The sequence below is a fragment of the Trachypithecus francoisi genome, unplaced genomic scaffold (genome assembly GCF_009764315.1).
Source record: "Trachypithecus francoisi isolate TF-2019V2 unplaced genomic scaffold, Tfra_2.0 Lachesis_group5, whole genome shotgun sequence".
Lineage (NCBI taxonomy): Eukaryota > Metazoa > Chordata > Mammalia > Primates > Cercopithecidae > Trachypithecus > Trachypithecus francoisi.
In genome coordinates this window covers 141,399,071-141,418,465 of record NW_022681470.1, presented here as the reverse complement: position 1 = coordinate 141,418,465, position 19,395 = coordinate 141,399,071, and the positions used below count along the sequence as shown (strand labels likewise).

The 19,395-nt window shown below is 54.8% G+C and overlaps 3 protein-coding genes across 3 annotated transcripts; 1 reads left to right on the top strand and 2 right to left on the bottom strand.

The window, feature by feature from the left end:
- Positions 1-279: 279 nt before the first annotated feature.
- On the bottom strand, positions 280-8,029 carry CD320 (CD320 molecule). Its single transcript, XM_033195392.1, has 6 exons — positions 8,014-8,029; positions 6,767-7,162; positions 3,114-3,239; positions 1,960-2,193; positions 926-1,075; positions 280-753 (listed from the first exon to the last, which is right to left on the bottom strand). Exons 1-6 carry the CDS (start codon positions 8,027-8,029, stop codon positions 611-613), a joined length of 1,065 nt encoding a protein of 354 aa, XP_033051283.1. The 3' UTR covers positions 280-610.
- Positions 8,030-10,278: 2,249 nt separating this feature from the next.
- NDUFA7 (NADH:ubiquinone oxidoreductase subunit A7) lies at positions 10,279-18,326 on the bottom strand. Its single transcript, XM_033200573.1, has 4 exons — positions 18,217-18,326; positions 17,766-17,815; positions 14,600-14,749; positions 10,279-10,521 (listed from the first exon to the last, which is right to left on the bottom strand). The coding sequence occupies exons 1-4, from the start codon at positions 18,265-18,267 to the stop codon at positions 10,431-10,433; spliced, it is 342 nt and encodes a 113-aa protein (XP_033056464.1). The 5' UTR covers positions 18,268-18,326; the 3' UTR covers positions 10,279-10,430.
- On the top strand, positions 18,222-19,285 carry RPS28 (ribosomal protein S28). Its single transcript, XM_033200574.1, has 4 exons — positions 18,222-18,478; positions 18,565-18,612; positions 18,853-18,991; positions 19,158-19,285. The coding sequence occupies exons 1-3, from the start codon at positions 18,440-18,442 to the stop codon at positions 18,973-18,975; spliced, it is 210 nt and encodes a 69-aa protein (XP_033056465.1). The 5' UTR covers positions 18,222-18,439; the 3' UTR covers positions 18,976-18,991; positions 19,158-19,285.
- The last annotated feature ends 110 nt before the right edge of the window (positions 19,286-19,395 follow it).

Sequence of the window (19,395 nt, the reverse complement as noted above, 5' to 3'; positions counted from 1 at the left end):
CTGCACTGAGGAGGAAGCCACAGTGGGTGGGGGTCCCCAGACCTGGCAATGGGAAGGCACTGCCCAAGCTCTGCTCTTCCAAGAATCCCGATGTTAACGCAGACTCCCCACCCCAGCCTTGCTGCCTCTGCTCCCAAAAAGCAAGAAGCACAGTAGCTGCACCCAGGGCTGGGTCTCCACATCCCACCTTCTCTGGGCTGGGCTCTCATGGAGGAGGGGCTGCAGCAGAGACCCCAGGCTGCCCAGGCCGAGAGAGACAGACACTCAGAGGCAGGCAGAGGATGTGAAGGAACTTTAATCGCCACCCTCAGGGCAGCAGGAGTGTCTCAAGCACAGGGCCGTTCCACCCCCTGGGAGCTGCCTGGGGCCAGCCCCTCGGTTCTGGCTGTAGCATGTTCCCCATCCTGGCTCCCCGGGTTTCCACAGGGAGTGTCCAGGGACCCTCAGTCTCCAGGGCCACTTCTGCAGGAGCTCGGGTTCGAGGTTTCACATGGCCAGAAGAGCTCAGGTCTCTTGAGGGCTGGTGTGCCTGTGCACCCATCTGCATCACTGCTCTCCTCCTGCCCGGCTGTGCCCAGGGCTGGGTGACAGTGGTGGCAAGTGCTTGTCCTCAGGGCAGCGAGGTCTTCCGTTCTGACAGCAGCAGGGACTCCTTCATGGCCACCAGTAGCCCCAGCGGGCGGAGGCGCTCCTGGGCTCGGAGCCAGGACAAAAGGAGGAGGGTGGCGGCGACCAGACTTGTACTGAGCACCGCTGTGGGGAACAGATGGACAGAGGTGTAAGGAGGGGGGAAGGCAAGAGCCCCCACACCCACCAAGCTCCGCACACATGGGGATGGGAGTTCTGCAGCTCATCCCTCCCCACCCACCTCCCCTGAATCCCCGGAGCTCTAAGCCCCCAGCGTGGGAGGGTAAGTCCATCTCACCAGCAGCTGCAATAGCCCCATAGACACCTGGGCTTCCAGACTGGTCCCCGGCAGAGGAGGACGTGACATTCTCAAGAGAGGTGACACTCTCTGGGATCCCAGGGGGCCCCGTGGTTGTGGCATCCCCTTTCAGGAGGGTCTCGTTGGTTCCTGCAATAAGCCCAGGCGTTCAGTAGTTGAGGAGTGAGCACTGAAGGCATGAGGGGGCCAGGTGCCCAGCAGAGCCCTTGGGATTTATCCTCCAACCAACCCAGGGCTGGGTGAAGTTGACTGCTGCCTGTAATCATGAATTTCTGTTTTGTTTTGTTTTGGTTTTTTTGGAGAGGGAGTCTGGCTCTTCACCCAGGCTGGAGTACAGTGGTGCAATATTGGCTCACTGCAACCTCCACCTCCTGAGTTCAAACGATTCTCCTGTCTCAGCCTCCCCAGTAGCTGGGATTACAGGCGTGCGCCACCACGCCTCGCTAACTTGTATTTTTAGCAGAGATGGGATTTCGTCATGTTGGCCAGAGTGGTCTCAAACACCTCACCTCAGGTGATCCACCTGCCTCGGCCTCCCAAAGTGCTGGGATTACAGGTGTGAGCCACCACACCCGGCCTTTTTTTTTTTTTTTTGAGATGGAGTTTCGCTGTCACCCAGACTGGTGTGCAGTAGCACAATCTCAGCTCACTGCAACCTCCGCCTCCCAGGTTCAAGTGATTCTCCTGCCTCAGCCTCCTGAGTAGCTTGGATTACAGGTGTGTGCCACCACGCCCAGCTAAGTTTTTTGTATTTTTAGTAGAGACGGGGTGTCACCATGTTGGCCAGGCTGGTCTCGAAATCCTGACCTCAAATGATCTGCCCGCCTTGGCCTCCCAGAGTGCTGGGATTACAGGCGTGAGCCACCGCGCCCGGCCCCTAATGATGTCTTGCCACCCCTACAGGGATGCAGGCACAGGCAAAGACGTGTCCACGCCCCCAGCCTGGCCACGCCCCAGCAGGCAGCGGGCGTCCCCATCTACCCACCAGTCCATCCCACCCCGCAGGTGCGTACCACAGCCGAGCTCATCGCTGGAGTCAGGACAGTCTGGGTGGCCGTCGCAGCGCCACGTGAGTGGAATGCAGTCATCGCTCAGCGTGCAACGGAGCTCGCCTGCTGGGCAGGCCGGGCGGCTGCAGTTGCGCAGTTTCTTGTCGGTTCTCCCGGAGCAGTCACTGACGCCCGTGCAGGGGCAGGGGAGGCCAGGGGGCGGTGGGCATTGCCCGTTCTGGGTACACGGCTCAATCCCTGGGGCACAGGGTTGATCAGGTCCCAAATGCCCACCCAAGAAGGCCCAGGTACTCCCTGCAACCCTGTCTCCTGCAAGTCCCACCCTCTAAGAACAGCTGAGCCCAAAAAATGCTGCCTTCCTAAGGCTCCGCCCCCTGCAACTGTTAACTCCACCTTCTAAGGACAGGCCTCCCTGCAAGTTCTTCCCCCAAGACCCCACTAGCTCTACCTTCCTACAAGCCCACTTTATTCTGTGTTTGTTTCTTTTTTTTTTTTTTTTTTTTTTGAGACGGAGTCTCCCTTTACTACCCAGGCTGCATTGCAGTGGCACAATCTCGGCTCACTGCAACCTCCACCTCCCAGGGTCAAGTGATTCTCCTGCCTCAGCCTCCTGACTAGCTGGGATTACAGGGGCCTGCACCACATCTGGCTAACTTTTGTATTTTTAGTAGAGATGGTTTCACTATGTTGGCCGGGCTGGTCTCATACTCCTGACCTCAAGTGATCCGCCTGCCTCAGCCTCCCAAAGAGCTGGGATTACATGCGTGAGTCACCGCACCTGGCTCCCTCCCTCTCTCCCTTCCCTCCCTCCCTCTTTCCTTGTTTCTTCCTTTCTTTCCTTTTTCTTTTTTTTTTTTTTTCTTTCTTTTTTGTCCTGAGACAGAATCTTACTCTGTCGCCCAGGCTGGAGTGCACTGGCACAATCCTAGCTCACTGCACCCTCAACCTCCCAGGATCAAGTGATTGATCCTCCCACCCACTGCGCCCAGCCCAAGCCCATCTTAGACCCCGCTTCTTCTTATGACCCACAGACTCAAGTCACACTCATCTCTGTGGCCCTGCCTCTCCCACAAGCTCCACCTCCACGAGCCTGGCCCCTAACAGCCCACCCTCAGGCCCGCCCCCTGTAAGCCCCGCCCTGGGGCGTGGCCACTCACTGCACTCCTCCTCATCGCTGCCATCGCTGCAGTCGAAGTCCCTGTCGCAGCGCCAGGTGAGGGGCACGCATAAGCCACTGGTGCGGCACTGGAACTTGGTGGGTGGGCACGAGCCTGAGCTGGGGCCTGCGAGACGGATGCAAATGAAGCCTGGGAAGCTGGAGGCTGGACCTTCCTCCAAGAGCACAGTAGCCACTGGCTGTGACCCGCAGGAGACAGGTGAAGTCCTGGGACGTAGGAACCACACTGGCGGCTGCTTGTTACTAAGCCCCTAGTACAAGTGCGGTTCACAGTGTAGCAGTTCCTGGGCTCACCAAGAGCCCCACTGGGCAGGTGCTACTGCACTCCCCACGTTACAGAGAAAGGAACTAAGAGGAGGCTACAGAGCTGGCGGCAGAGGCTGGGTGCGGTGGCTCACGCCTGTAATCTCAGCACTTTGGGAGGCTGAAGCAGGTGGATCACTTGAGGTCACTGAGACCAGCCTGGCCTACATGGTGAAACCCTATCTCTATTAAAAACACAAAAATTAGCTGGGCTTGGTGGTGCGTGCACTGTAATGCCAGCTACTCAGGAGGCTGAAGCATGAGAATTGCTTAAACCTGGGAGATAAGAGGTTGCAATGAGCCGAAATCATACCGCTGTACTCCAGCCTGGGCGACAGAGCGAGACTCCATCGCCACAAAAAAAGGAAAAAAGAGCTGGTGACGGAGCTGGGGTTCGAACTCAGGTCTCGCTGATCCCAGAGTTTTCACTAGGCTCCTCATAGCGAGATGATCTACCTGGGAGACCTCCAAACTCAGTGGTTATAGAGACTGGGGGACGGGCCATTTTTCCACATGCCCTGGGTCAAGCTCACGGGCTCAGGTTAGCAGGGAGGGTGTATCTCCTCTAGGTAGCAAAAGGGAAACTCAAGACACAGGGTGGGAAACCTGCTCAGTCACCAAGTCCTGTTGCCTCGCTTCCTGAATTCCTCCCAGACCTATCACTTCCCCATCCTAAATGTGTCACCAGAGCCCCAGGCCCCAAGGTCCATTAGGACACCAGAGCTGCCCTTCCCGCTCTCCTCTCTACACCGTGTTTTCCCCTCAGTTTTCAGATCTCAGCGGATTTCCTGGGACGGTTCTCACGTCCCTCTCGGAGACCTAGGAAGCACTGCCTCCCACGTCTAACAACTGTCCTTAAAGCCCTCGTCATGCCTGTCCACCCACAGGCTGGACATTCCGTGGAGGTCACGGCTGTGACCTGGCTGCCTAAACCCAGGGCAGTGCCTGATCATAAGTGGACACAGGTCACATAAGGGTTCAAGCTGGGTCCAGAGAAGATCCAGGCTGTCCCAGATTCTGAGCAGGGAAGCTCGGCTGTTTGCCAACCTGGAGGGGCACAGAGGGGCCTGGAACCTGAGTCAAGGAACAGAGGAAGGGAGTGGCTTTCAAGGCTTCCTCCTGGGTGCGGCCAGGGGAGGTGGCAAATCCGCCACCCGGCTTGGCTTCACTCTGCCAGGGCCTTTAACCTCTTCCACCTTTACCCACCAGCCATGAGCCTCCAACCCCCCACTGCCCACAGTCAGCCCCTCCCCGGCCACCAGGCCCAATTGCACCTGCTTGCCACACGGTCCCTGAGCTCTGTGGAGCCCGGAAGAGCTGTGGACAAACCGGAGCCAGCTTCCTTCCCTGCCCCCAGGGGGTCTGGCAGCCTCCAGGTGTGGCTCTCCACCCAGGCCCAGACTGCCACAGCCCTGACACCTCTGACCTCCCTCCCTTCGCTGGCCTGCTGGAGTGTGTGTCCCTCTGCAAAGTGGACAGCAGAGCACAGCAGTCCCCGCCTCATAGGGTGGTAAGCCTGACAGGAGTTAGAGTGACCAGTGACTTTCCCTCCTGGCCTCAGTTTTCTCACATGTAAAAGGGGTATGCTGGGAATCCCTACCTCAACATCCTGAGGACAAAGAGACTGTGTATAGAGTTTTGTCCTGTAATCCCAGCACTTTGGGAGGCTGAGGCAGGCGGAACACTTGAGGTCAGGAGTTTGAGACCAGCCTGGCCAACATGGTGAAACCCCATCTCTACTAAAAATACAAAAATTAGCCGGGCATGGTGGTGGTGCCTGTAGTCCCAGCTATTCGGGAGGCTGAGGCAGGAGAACGGCATGAACCCAGAGGACGGAGCTTGCAGTGAGCAGAGATTGCGCCACTGCACTCCAGCCTGGGCAACAGAGCGAGACTCCGTCTCAAAAAAAAAAAAAAAAAAGCCGGGCGTGGTGGCTCAAGCCTGTAATCCCAGCACTTTGGGAGACAGAGACGGACAGATCACGAGGTCAGGAGATCAAGACCATCCTGGCTAACACGTGAAACTCTATCTCTACTAAAAGACAAAAAACTAGCCAGGCGAGGTGGTGGGCGCCTGTAGTCCCAGCTACACAGGAGGCTGAGGCAGGAGAATGGGGTAAACCTGGGAGGCGGAGCTTGCAGTGAGCTGAGATCCCGGTACTGCACTCCAGCCTGGGCGACAGAGCAAGACTCCCTCTCAAAACAAACAAACAAACAAAAAAACAAAAAACCTTTTGTACTTGGTTAACGTGAACCCTGCCTCCTTTAAAAAAAAAAAAAAAAAAAAAAAGGCCAGGCGCGGTGGCTCAAGCCTGTAATCCCAGCACTTTGGGAGGCCGAGACGGGCGGATCACAAGGTCAGGAGATCGAAACCATCCTGGCTAACACGGTGAAACCCCGTCTCTACTAAAAATACAAAAACTAGCCAGGCGAGGTGGCGGGCACCTGTAGTCCCAGCTACTCGGGAGGCTGAGGCAGGAGAATGGCGTAAACCTGGGAGGCGGAGCTTGCAGTGAGCTGAGATCCGGCCACTGCACTCCAGTCCGGGCGACAGAGCGAGACTCAACCTCAAAAAAAATGTCAGGGACTTTGGCATGAGTCCTGGGACCTAGAAAGTGCGGAATGCACAAAGGAGCTGGAAAGTGTGTGAACTTGAGCCCAGAGCTGCAAGTTGGGAGTGACTGTGTGCACAGGGAGGCGACTTCAACCCTCCCAGCTGCCTCTAGGAGTATCAGAGAGGGAGCCCGTCTCCACTGGCCACCAATACCACTTAGGCCAGGGCGAACATGTCCACGGGGGTATATTGAACTTGTGACCCCAGTCTCTGTGAGGGCATGGAGTAGCATGGAGGAAGAGACCTCGCGTTCTCCAAGGGTGGAGGACAAAGGAGGAGAGACAGTCGTGGAACGGTCACAAGGCCTGGGCACCAGGGTTTGGAAGACAAAGGTGCGAGAGGCACCAGGTGACCCGCCCTGCGTGATTAGCGGTCGGACAATATGAACCTGCTAAGAGCTTTCCTGACCACGCTGGCATGAAGGGCGGCTTGGAGGTGACAATGGGGCACGACAGAGCAAAGCAGGTGTGGAGAGGGTGCGCAGTGCTGGGACAAAACCGTTAAAGGCAGGTGGAGGCACCCTCTCCCCCTCCCCGAGGATGGGGTCTCCCTAGCTCCAGCGCGCGCCTTCCCGCAAGCGATGAAGTCCAAGTCCACGTGCTGGGGGAGTGTCATGGACGGACGTGCGGTGCAACCAATGGCGAGGCGTTATCGGAGCGCGCGGGCGGGGCGAAGCCTCGCGAAGGGTGGGAGCCCGCGCTGCCGGGGGTCACTCACCTGAGGCCTGGGCAGAGGTCCGGGTGGAAAGCGGGGTGGTGGCGGCCTCCAGGCCTAGTCCGAGGCCGAGCAGCAGCCGCAGCGCCAGGCCTAGAGCCCCTGTTCGCTGCGCTCCACCCCGCGCCATCCAACCACTGGTCGAGCTGTCCCAGCAGCTGCGCCGGCCACGCGCCGTCCAGACCTCGCTCTTATCCCTGCGCACGCGCACGCGCGGGGCGGAGGCGGGGCCCAAGCCCCCGAGTCCCGCGGCGCCCGCGGCTACGCGTACCGTAAATGTCAGAATAGGAGGAAAAAGAGAATTACAGGCCCGTCCCCCAGTTTCCCCACTGACGAGATCAGTCGAAAGGTATGGAGGCCGCTTGAAATCAGAAACTTCTGGGGATGGAAAGGAATTTGCTGGTGTTCATTTGCATTATTTCCCGTTCCATATGAGGACTGCTGCAAATGTTACTGCCCCGTGATCCTCTTTAATATGGCAGCCACTCCCCTTAGGAACTCCCCATTCCCTCCCTCATCTCACTGCTTTTGTGGCGCCGACAGTTAATTTATTTTATTTACTTATTCTGGTTTATTGCCCGAGTCCCCATAGAATGCCAGCTACTGGAAGGCAGGGATCTTCTATTGCTCACTGCTTTATTCTCAGGGTCTGACACATAGTGCCTCACTCACAATAGGCTCTTAGTAATTTGGTGAGTAAATGAATAAATGAAACGTCCATTCTCGGAGTCGGGTTGCTTGGGGGAAAAAAAGGAAAGGAAATCAATCAATTAATTAAATTTAATAATAAAGGCTGGGCGCGGTGGGTCACGCCTGTAATCCCAGCACTTTGGGAAGCAGAGGCGGGCGTATCGCTTGAGCTCAGGAGTTGGAGATCAGCCTGGGCAACACAGCAAGTCCCCGACCGCTTCAAGAAAAAAGAAAATTAGCTGGGCATGGTGGCTCTAACTTGTAGTCCCAGCCACTCAGGAGGCAGTGAGCCGAGACCACATCATTGAACTCCAGCCTGGGTGACAGACTTCATCTCGAAAAAAAAAGCCGTGGTCATAAAACTTGGTTCAGATGCCGTTAGTGGCATGCCTTGCCTAGGGTCTTGCCCTCCTTGTGGCCTCTGCACACCCTGCCTGGTCTTTCTCTCCCTCCTGACCTTTCTGAATCTGATTCATCCTTTTGCCCCAAGCAGAATCCCTCCTCCTCCAGGAAGCCTTGGGCTGTTAGCCTTTGTAGGACCCACTCTGGGACACTTGTACCTGCTGCCTCAGCCATGGCCTTTCCCCTTCCAGAGGGCAGGGCCGGCTCAGCACCCTCTCGATCCACAGCTGATCTTTTCTAGCTGCTGAAGGACCGGGGCTGTGCCCTGGGGAAGCCATGACGCTCCCCTGCTTAGGGTCACTGGGTGGCTCCCACAGCCAGACTTGGCCACCCCCCCTTTGCAGATTTCTGTCTCCTCCCCAGGAACCAGCTGCCTTCCTTCCGGGGCGAACTCATTCTCATCCCACAGCCCCAGCATAATGGTTTCTGGCTCAGGGAGGCCCTTCCTGATCTGCCCTAGGTTTGCTGTGAGCAGCCATCACTGTCCTTTGCCTTCCCCGTTGAGCTGCAGGGTGACCAAGGTCAAGCAGCGGCCTCAGTGGGATGGTGCTGAGTGTTCATGTGAGAAGTGGCTGGGGGAGCCCCCAAGAGATGGAAGTTAGGCCGGGCGCGGTGGTTCATGCCTGCAATCCCAACACTTTGGGAGGCAGAGGCGGGCAGATCACTTGAGGTCAGGAGTTTGAGACCAGCCTGGCCAACAAGGTGAAACCCTGTCTCTACTAAAAATACAAAAATTAGCTGGCCATGGTTGCACACACCCGTAGTCTCAGCTACTTGGGAGGCTAAAGCAAGAGAATCACTTGAACCCAGGAGGTGGAGGTTGCAGCGAGCCAAGATCACACCACCTGGGTGACAGAGCAAGTCTCTGTCTCAAACAGAAACGAAAAAAAGAGATGAAAGGCCGGGCGCGGTGGCTCATACCTGTAATCCCAGCACTTTGGGAGGCCGAGGCAGGTGGATCACCTGAGGTCAGGAGTTCAAGACCAGCCTGGCCAACATGGTGAAACCCTGTCTCTACTAAAAATACAAAAGATTAGCTGGGCTTGGTGGCAGGCGCCTGTAATCCCAGCTACTTGGGAGGCTGAGGCAGGAGAATCACTTGAACCCAGGAGGTGGAGGTTACAGTGAGCTGTGATCATGCCATTGCACTCCAGCCTGGGCAACAAGAGCGAAACTCCATCTCAAAAAAAAAAAAAAAGATGAAAGTGAGAAGTCTGTGGCTGGACTACTGAGCATCCACACATATACCCCTTACCCCACCCGACTGGTCTTCATGATCAATGCTCCTCAACAGGCAGTGGTCCTGGAGTCCAGCCTCCCAGAAGGATCACCCATTCCCACCACTCTCAAGGTCAGAGCCTGGCCTTTGGGGAAAACGGCAGTTCTGTCTCCACGGTCTCTGCACCCAGAGACAGTGTCTCTCCCACCCTTGGAGTGCCAACAGAGTTGGGAGACTCGGTACTGATTTCACCCCAAAATCCAACTAAGCTGGGTATTGCTTAAAATCAGGGGCCAGGTTCACACCTGTAATCCCAGCACTTTGGGAGGCGAAGGCAGGTAGATCACCTGAGGTCAGGAATTTGAGACCAGCCTGGCCATCTCTACAAAAAAAAAAAATTAGCCGGTTATAGTGGTGCACACCTGTAGTCCCAGCTACTTGGGAGGATGAGGCAGGAGAATTGCTTGAGCCCAGAAGGCAGAGGTTGCAGTGACCTGAGATCACACCATTGCACTCCAGCCTGGGCAAGAAGCACAAAACTGTGGCTCCTGCAGCCAGATTTCTGTCTCCCCCCAGGAACCAGTTGCCTTCCTTCCGGGGCGAACTCATTCTCATCCCACAGCCCCAGCATAATGGTTTCTGGCTCAGGGAGGCCCTTCCTGCTCTGCCCTAGGTCTGCCTTCCCCGCTGAGCTGCAGGGTGACCAAGGTCAAGCAGGGGCCTCAGCAGGAAGGTCTAAAAAATAAAAATAAAATCAGGGCCGGGCGTGGTGGTTCATGCCTGTAATCCCAGCACTTTGGGAGGCCGAGACAGGCAGATCACGAGGTCAGGAGATCGAGACCATCCTGGCTAACACGGTGAAACCCCGTCTCTACTAAAAAAATACAAAAACTAGCCGGGCGAGGTGGCAGGCGCCTGTAGTCCCAGCTACTCGGGAGGCTGAGGCAGGAGAATGGCGTAAACCCGGGAGGCGGAGCTTGCACTGAGCCAAGATCTGGCCACTGCACTCCAGCCTGGGTGACAGAGCGAGACTCCGTCTCAAAAATAATAAAATAAAATAAAATAAAAAATAAAATAAAATAAAAATAAAATAAAATAAAATAAAATCAGGCCAGGTGTGGTGGCTCATGCCTGTAATCCCAGCACTTTGGGAGGTCAAGGCAGGAGGATCGCTTGATGCCAGGAGTTCAAGCTCAGCCTGGGAAACATGGTGAGACTCTGTCTCTATTTTTTTATTTTTTAAAGTAAAACTAGAAGTGATACCCGCGCTCTATGTATTTGTCATAAATTAGGTCACATTCTCCCTGGAGGGAATCCAAGGAGGCAAAGCAGTCAGGTGGCCCTGAGGGCGCGGTGTCACAGGTAAGGCTGGTCCGAGGACAGCTCCCACCTCTTTATGGGAGGAGCTGGAGTCACCGCCTTCTTCTCAGTGGCTGCTACAGCAGAGCTGGAGGAGGGAAAGACTTCAGTGAGGGTTTCCAAAGAACAGCGTGGAAAGATCTGAGGGCACCCACACCTGCCCCGGTACAAACACACCCACAGGACTTTCTGGACCTGCAGGGCGGACAGCAGGACAGACTGCAAGACAGACAGCAGGAACGACAGCAGGGGGTTCCAGAATGCCAGCCCCTCCAACGCAGCCCCTCAGAGGGTCAGCCAACGCCAAGTGGGAGCTGGCAAGCCCCCTCTCTCCCTCGAGCCCTGTGTGAACCCCCTGCCGTGGCCCCCAGGCCCAGAACCCACTGTGGAGAGCTGGGCTCCTCCCTTCCTACTTCTGGTCTCCAGTGTATACAAGGCCCCCACCCCCATTCCTGCTGCCCCTCAAAACAGGATGCTGGCAAAAGGGCCAAGCAGTCAGGTGACACTGGCCTCCAGCTCTTCCTGCCTCAGGGACTGGGCAAGAACTGCATGGCAGGCGCAACTGTGTGGGCACAGAGCCAGGAAGATGAGGCACCGCCCTCAGGAAGACTCAGGCTGGTGGAGCTGAAGATCCACACGCAAATGGCAACTGTAAAACGCATCTCTGGCCCAGAGCTGGCCAAAAGGGAGCCCCCAGGAGACCCTGTGCCGACAAGTCCAAGACGAGCACCCTCCCCTCTCACCCCGCCCACCTGAGCCTGTAGGGCCTAGGGCTGGAGAGACTCACCTCACAGCCTAAGCAAGAAACAAAGCAGGAGGGTAGGGAGATGGAGGAGGTGCCCCAGGGGTAGAGGCATAGGACCTCCCAGGAGCCTCAAGGAAGTGGAAGAGGCGGAAGTGGCCTCCCTGGGAAGTGCAGCCATCTCTGGGGGTATGGCAAGGGGCTGCGTGGGAACAAGGTAGCTTGCCACACTCTGCTGCTGGACTCCAGTCAATCAGAAGGTGACAACAAGGACCACTCCACTGACTATTCAGAGTTCTTGCTTTTTGAGACACAGTCTCGCTCTATCGCCCAGGCTGGGGTGCAGTGGTACAATCTCAGTTCACTGCAACCTCCGCCTCCCAAGCTTGAGTGATTCTCTTGCTTCAGCCTCCCACGTAGCTGGGATTACAGGTGTGCACCATCACTCCTGGCTAATTTTTGTATTTTCTTTCTTGTTTATTATTTATGAGACAGGGTCTCGCTTTGTCACCCAGGCTGGAGTGCACTGGTGTGATCTCAGCTTAATGAAGCTTCCTTGACCTCCCAGGTTCAAGAGATCCTTCTGCCTCAGCCCTTCAAGTAGCTGGGACTATGGGCACACGCCACCACACCCGGCTAATTTTTGTATTTTTTTGTAGTGATGGGGTTTCACCATGCTGCTCAGGCTGGTCTTGAATTTCTGAGCTCAAACAATACACCCACCTTGGCCTCCCAAAGTGCTGGGATTACAGGCAAGAGCCACAGCGCCCCTAACTTTTGTATTTCAGTAGAGGCAGGGTTTCGCCATGTTGGCCAGGCTGGTCTTGATCTCCTGACCCCTAGTGATCCGCTCACCTCAGCCTCCCAAAGTGCTGGGATTACAGGCGTGAGCTACCATACCCAGCCTAAGAATTTTTTAATAGAGACAGGGTCTCGCTGTGTTACTCCAACAGGTCTAGAACTCAAACAATCCTCACACCTCAGCTTCCCGAGTCACTGGGATCACAGGCACACATCACCATGCCTGGCCTATTCACAGAGTTCTAAGTACAGAGCAGGCCCTGCCTGGCCTCATCACCTCTCAGATCTCAGCACACTGCAAGTCTAGCATCCCTATTTTACACAGGAAGAAACCAAGGCTCAAGAAGGCTGACACTGCCCACACCGTGAGTCGTCTATAGAATCCAGACCCCAGTGGGAGTCCAGGCAAACTGGTTTGAAATCCTGCTCCTGCTGCCAGGCACGGTGGCTCACACCTGTAATCCCAGCACTTTGGGAGGCTGAGGCGGGCGGATCACGAGGTCAGGAGATCGATTCCACGGTAAAACCGTGTAAAAATACAAAAAATTAGCCAGATGCGGCAGCGGGTGCCTGTATCCCAGCTACTCGGGAGGCTGAGGCAGGAGAATGGCATGAACCCGGGAGGCGGAGCTTGCAGTGAGCTGAGTTCATACCACTGCACTCCAGCCTGGGTGACAGCGCGAGACTCTCTCAAAAAAAAAAAAAAAAGGAAATCCTGCTTCTGCTTACCACTGCCTGTGTGACCCAGGCCAGTCACTTGGTTTCTGTGAGCCTCGATTTCCTCTTCTGTAAGGGGGACCATCACCATCTAACTGGTGGAGTTATTAGGAAGTAGGCAGGACACTGACTCTGTGCCAGGCTCCCTTCTAAGAGTTTACAAATATTAATTATGAGGACTAACCCTCATAACAGCTTTCTGAAGTAGATACTATTAGAGTCCCCATTTAATTAAGAGAAAGCACCTGAAACCAGGGACCAAACTAGTTTTGGAGAGGAATCCAAGGTTTATACAACTCCCTCTCTAAGATGAATACATGACCAGGCGTGGTGGCTAATGCTTGTAATTCCAGAACTTTGGGAGGCCAAGACCAGGAGATCACATGAGGTCAGGAGTTCAAGACCAGCCTGACCAACATGGTGAAACCCCAACTCTACTAAAAATACAAAATTAGCCCAGTGTGGTGGCAGGCGCCTATAATCCCAGCTACTTGGGAGGCTGAGGCAGGAGAATTGCTTGATCCTAGGAGGTGGAGGTTGCAGCGAGCCGAAATCGCGCCACCGCATTGCAGCCTGTGCAACAAGAGTGTGACACTGTTTCAAAATAAATAAATAAAATAAGAATTCATAGTTACATAAACAGTAATGTCTCAGCTTTTCACAGGGCCCTTAGAGGGACCCCGGAACTTCATGTTTTGTAGGATGACCAGTCCTGGCTGAGGTGCTAACTTCTACCCTCCACTGGGTTGAACTAAATGAGCTCTTCCTGAGCATGGTGACTCTCACCTGTAGTCCCAGCTACTCGGGAGGCCAAGGCAGGAGGATCGCTTGAGCCCAGGAGTTTGAGAACAGCCTGGGCAACAGAGCAAGACCCCATCTCTACAAAACATTTAAAAATCAACCCAGCATGGAGGTCGGGCACAGTGGCTCACACTTGTAATTCCAGCAGTTTGGGAGGCCGAGGCAGGCGGATCACGAGGTCAGGAGATCAAGACCATCCTAGCTAACATGGTGAAACCCCGTCTCTACTAAAAATACAAAAACTTAGCCAGCGTGGTGGGGGGCAATTGTAGTCCCAGCTACTTGGGTGGCTGAGGCAGGAGAATGGCGTCAACCTGGGAGGCAGAGCTTGCAGTGAGCCGAGATCATGCCACTGCACTCCAGCCTAGGCAACAGGGCAAGACTCTGTCTCAAAAAAAAAAAAAAAAAAAAAAACAGGCCAGGCATGGTGGCTCACGCCTGTAATCCCAGTACTTTGGGAGGCCAAATTGGGTGGATCATGAGGTCAGGAGTTCAAGACTGGGCTGGCCAAGATGGTGAAACCCCATCTCCACTGAAAATACAAAAATTAGCTGGGCATGGTGGTGGGCACCTATAATCCCAGCTACTCGGGAGGCTGAGGCAGGAGAATCACTTGAACCTGGGAAGCGGAGGCTGCAGTGAGCCAAGATCACGCCACTGTACTCCAGTCTGGGCAACAGAGCGAGACTCCGTCAAAAAAAAAAAAAAAAAAATAACCCAGCATGGTAGCATTAATCTGTAATACCAATTACCCAAAATAAAAAAACAATTAACCCAGCATGGTGGCATTAATCTGTAATACTAATTACCGGGGAGGCCGAGGAAGGAGGGGAGGATCACTTCAGCCCAGGAGTTCAAGGCTGCAGTGAGCAATGATCGCGCCATTGCACTTCATCCTGGGCGACAGAGCAAGACTCTGTCTCTAAAAACAAGTAAATGAGCTCTCGGACCAAAAGCTCCCAGCAGCACAGTTCCTGATGCAATTGATGCTTACTAAGTAGGATCTTAACAAGCACCCTTTCCACAAGTTGGGGAGAGAGAGTGGGTTGCAGGAGGGGGCTGTGGGGGCTGTGGTGAGCAACGGAGCAACGCGGGAGATCCTCACCTCTCTGCTGGCTTGCCTGACCCCAGCGCCTTCTGCGAGGACATGATGATGGAAGGGGGCACAGATTCCCGGCGGCCATCGCGAGTGCAATAGTAATTGTTGGAGAGTTTGTGGCTAGGACCCACAGGGAGCTTGGGAGGAGGCTGAGTTCTGAGGGGAAAAAACATCAGCATTGAAGCAAAGGGACAGTCACTGTCATGGCCCTGCTGTGAGTCCCTGTCACCTCAGTCACAAAATGTGGGATCTACAGCCGGCCACTGGGATAGGCCACAGGCTGGGGGTGTCCCTTGGTACACCGGCAGGGACATATGCCTGGGGAGGGGTCCTGGGGCCAGAAGCAGATGGCGGCCCCTGCTCTGGATGTGAAGATGCCACCCCAGGGACCCCACCAGTCCCGAATGTGATGGGTAGAGAGGACCCTTTCTGAGGTTCCCAAGGCCCGGGACATGTTCCCATGCCCCCACCCCACGGCTGAGCTTGGCAGCCAGCCTCACCTCATTTAACCCACTCTGAGTGGCTTTTCCCCTAAGGCCAGGCTCTGGATGCCCTGCGTTTCCTGTGATCTCAGGAAGTCTCTGGAGAACCCTGCTAGGATCAAGGCCCATGACTCAAAGAACACCTTGGCCTTGGAACCTGTCCAGATCTCTGCATTTCCTGCCGCCAAGTGGCCAGGCAACTCCTCTCTGGAGCCCAGAGAGGGGTGAACAGAGCTCGGTCTTGGCTTGAACTAAACCCCGGGCTGGATTTACCTGGAAGCCTGAGGCCTTAAAAGAAATGCTCAAAACAAGGATGGGCACGTTGGCTCATGCCTGTAATCCCAGCACTTTGGGAGGCCAAGGTGGGTGGATCACTTGAGGTCAGGAGTTCGAAACCAGCCTGGCCAATATTGCAAACACCATCTCTACTAAAATACAAAAATTAGCCAAGCATGGTGGTAGCAGGCAGAGGTTGCAGTGAGCTGAGATCACACCACTACACTATAGCCTGGGCGACAGAGCAAGACCCCATCTCAAAAAAAAAAAAAAGCTCAAAAGAGGGGCTTTCCAGAGAGAGGGGTCAGAGAAGAGCAAAAACCATAAATTGATCTGTTTCCACTAAGCCATGTTTCTAAATTACTTTTTTGTCTGGGAACTGTTTTGCCAGAATTAAATATTTTTCTGAGGCAGTGATCATATGTACTGCAGCCTGAATGATATATGCAATCATATGATCGCTTGAGGTGTGATTATAGCTCAGTGCAGCCTCAATCTCCTGGGCTCAAGCAATGCTCCCGCCTCAGCCTCTCAAGCAGCTGGAACTACAGGCACACACCACCACATCCAGCTCATTTTTCTCAAGTAGCTGGAACTACAGGTACACACTACCAAATCTGGCTAATTTTTCTTTTTTTTTTTTTTTTGAGACGGAGTCTCGCTCTGTCGCCCAGGCTGGAGTGCAGTGGCTGGATCTCAGCTCACTGCAAGCTCCGCCTCCCGGGTTTACGCCATTCTCCTGCCTCAGCCTCCCGAGTAGCTGGGACTACAGGCGCCCGCCACCTCGCCCGGCTAGTTTTTTAGTAGAGACGGGGTTTCACCGTGTTAGCCAGGATGGTCTCGATCTCCTGACCTCGTGAACCGCCCGTCTCGGCCTCCCAAAGTGCTAGGATTACAGGCTTGAGCCACCGCGCCCGGCCAAGAGAGACTCAATCTCAAAAAAAAAAAAAAAAAATCCAGATGAATCACTAGAGGGCGCTGTCATCCTAAAAAAGTCAAAACTTTTACAAAGCCATTAGCTAACGGATGCTGGGCTTAATACCTAAGTGATGGGTTGATCTTCACAGCAAACTACCATGGCACATGTTTACCTTTGTAACAAAACTGCAAATGTACCCCAGAACTTAACATTAAAGTTGAAAACAAAAAATAATTGGATACTTCTAATATTTGGAATTGGTCACATGTAGGCATTCACATAAATTTGGTTATTTTAATGCTATTTTTCTTCCTTTCATTATAATCCTCAATGACTGCCTTACCTCTGCCTACCCCTTTGACTTCATAGACTATACCATTATCCCTTTCCCTAAATGGGTTCTATCCATACTGGCCTCCCTCCTACTCAGGCTTTGTCCAGCCTGACAGTCTTAGCCCTTCCTGTTCCCTCTGCTCAGAATGTTTTTTCTTTTTTTTTTTTTTTAAATTTTTTTGAGACAGAGTTTTGTTCTGTCGCCCAGGCTGGAGTGCAGTAGTGCATTCTCAGCTCACTGCAACCTCCACCTCCCGGGTTCAAGCGATTCTCCTGCCTCAACCTCCCAAGTAGCTGGGCCTACCGGCGGGCGCCACCACACCTAGCTAATTTTTGTATTTTTAGTGAAGAGGGTGTTTCACTATGTTTCACTGTGTTGGCCAGGCTGATCTCAAACTCCTGACCTTGTGATCTGCCTGCCTCAGCCTCCCAAAGTGCTGGGATCACTGGCGTGAGCCACCACACCCCGCCAGAATGCTTTTTCAATTATTCTTTGAATGTGTCCTTCCCATCATTCAGGTGACTCAACTGTCATTCCCGAAGAAAGATCTTTCCCAATCATCTGACTTTACATGGCCACCCTCCAGCTTCCACTCATTTTGTTTTTTAAAGCATTCCAGAACAATACTACCTGCTGTTTGTTTCCCTACTAAGCTTCTCCCTAGGATGTGGGGTCCGTGAAAGGAATGTGGATAAGAACTTTTCCTGGTTCACAAAGTTAAACCCAAGGCTGAGGTCATACATGACAGGGGCTTGTAAATATCAACTAATATTTTAATATAAATGAGTCTGAAATCAGGACACTTCTGGGTTCAAGTCCCCGCTGCCACTTTCTAGCTTCTGAGTGACTTCAGGCAAATGATTTAGCTTCTCTGGACCTCTTTTTTCATCTGTAGCTTGGGGATAACACTGACTAACATGGTCACACTGAGCACTGCAAATTTAGCCTGATTCCCACTCAGAATGCACGCCCGGCCTCGCTGTTCCAGGACGGCTGTCTCCGGAGTTCAGCAAGGTTAAAGGCAAACCTCTGCCTCCACACCCTGGCAGGGGACTGGTGGCAGGATATCAGTCCTGCGTTTCAGGGGTCTAAAGGAACATAGATTTTGTTTTTGGTGGAGAAAGAGAGCCAGAGGCTGGGCAGCGAGCGGGGCCTGCTCACCGCTTGGAGATCTCCTGGTAGCGCAGCTGCAGCTTCCCCTGCAGGTCGTGCTGTGGGAAGAGGAGAGGGGAGGTCGGCCTGCAAGGCACCCCAGTAGAAAGGACAGGACAGGGCGAGAGACCAGGGATGGCCCGGGGATGCGCATTTTGGGGAAAGGCAGGGGATGAACACTCGGGGAAAGGGATGTGGGTTCTGCAGGTGAAGAGGAAAGCCAGGGTCCGGGCCCACAAGATCCAAAGCTAAGGAGGTCGGGGACTGGGGAAATCCCAGGCCTGAGTGGTTCCCAGGAGAGGAGAGGGTCCCGGGGTGAAGGGGTTACGAGTTGAGGGTTCCCAGGGAGATTCGGGGACAGCGAAGGGTCCCGGTTTAGGAGGGAGGTGAGGAGCAGGAGCGGGTCCAGAAACACGGAGCCCGAAGCCCCCCATGGTACGGCCCTGTCCGCCCCGCGCACCCCAGACGCCCAGTTCCGCAGCCGCTGGATGAGACGGGTGGCGGACGCCATCTTCCGTCCGAGATGCTGAAGGGCGCCACCAGTGACGTCTCCACCGCGGGGGCTGCTGGGAAAGACGCGGCGTGGTCTCGCGAGACAGAAGTGGGCGGGGCTAGGACGTCCTATAAAGGCTCTCTGCGAAGCACGTGACTTCTCTCCGCCAGACCGCCGCCGCGCCGCCATCATGGACACTAGCCGTGTGCAGCCTATCAAGCTGGCCAGGGTGAGGTGGGGGCCCGAATTTGGGGGCAGGGGAAGGGAGTGGAGGAGCCGAACGGGCCAGGTCTGAACCCAGCTTCTTTCCTCCAGGTCACTAAGGTCCTGGGCAGGACCGGCTCTCAGGGACAGTGCACACAGGTAATTGGGGGGGGGTATTTGGCCGACTGCCGGGGACCTAAACCCCTACCCTGTCCTAGTCCCTGCCAGCCGGAATCCGGGAACCGATGCTCATTTCATCCCAGGGTTCTGATGGTTCCCTTTAACGATCTGTGTTCTGGGTCCTACACGTTCTCTGAATTCATAACTCCTTCCCACTTCGCGGTGCCTTTCCGCGGGTCGCCCTAACTTCTTCCTCCCCTCCCTGGTGGGGACCCGTAGGTGCGCGTGGAATTCATGGACGACACGAGCCGCTCCATCATCCGCAACGTAAAAGGCCCCGTGCGCGAGGGCGACGTGCTCACCCTGTTGGAGTCAGAGCGAGAAGCCCGGAGATTGCGCTGAGCTTGCCTGCTCGCTGGTGGGTGCAGAGGACACCCCCTTTGATAGACCCTTGGTCGGTGGTAGGGAGGCTTCTTTAAGCCCAGGGTGAGAGGGTTTGGGAAGCAGAGACTGACCAGAGGGAGGCGGGAGTTTGCCAGTTGCTGCAGGGCCTGTCAGCATCTCATGTTTGGTTCTGTTTACAGGGTCTTGGATGTTGGGTTCCACCACTTGGCCGATGGGATTGGTGTGTCACAATCTGCTCCTTTATTTTTTGCCCGCCACGCGGAATTGAGGTGCTCCTTTTAAATAAAACGTTTGTGTTTCAAGTTAACTCGGGTTCTTGTCTGGGTTATGCGACTAGGGTTTCTCTAGGTTTCTTGAGTGGCTCCCAGGTGGTCACCGATCCTCCGCACTCTGGACATCCTGGCCGTGGGGTCTTGC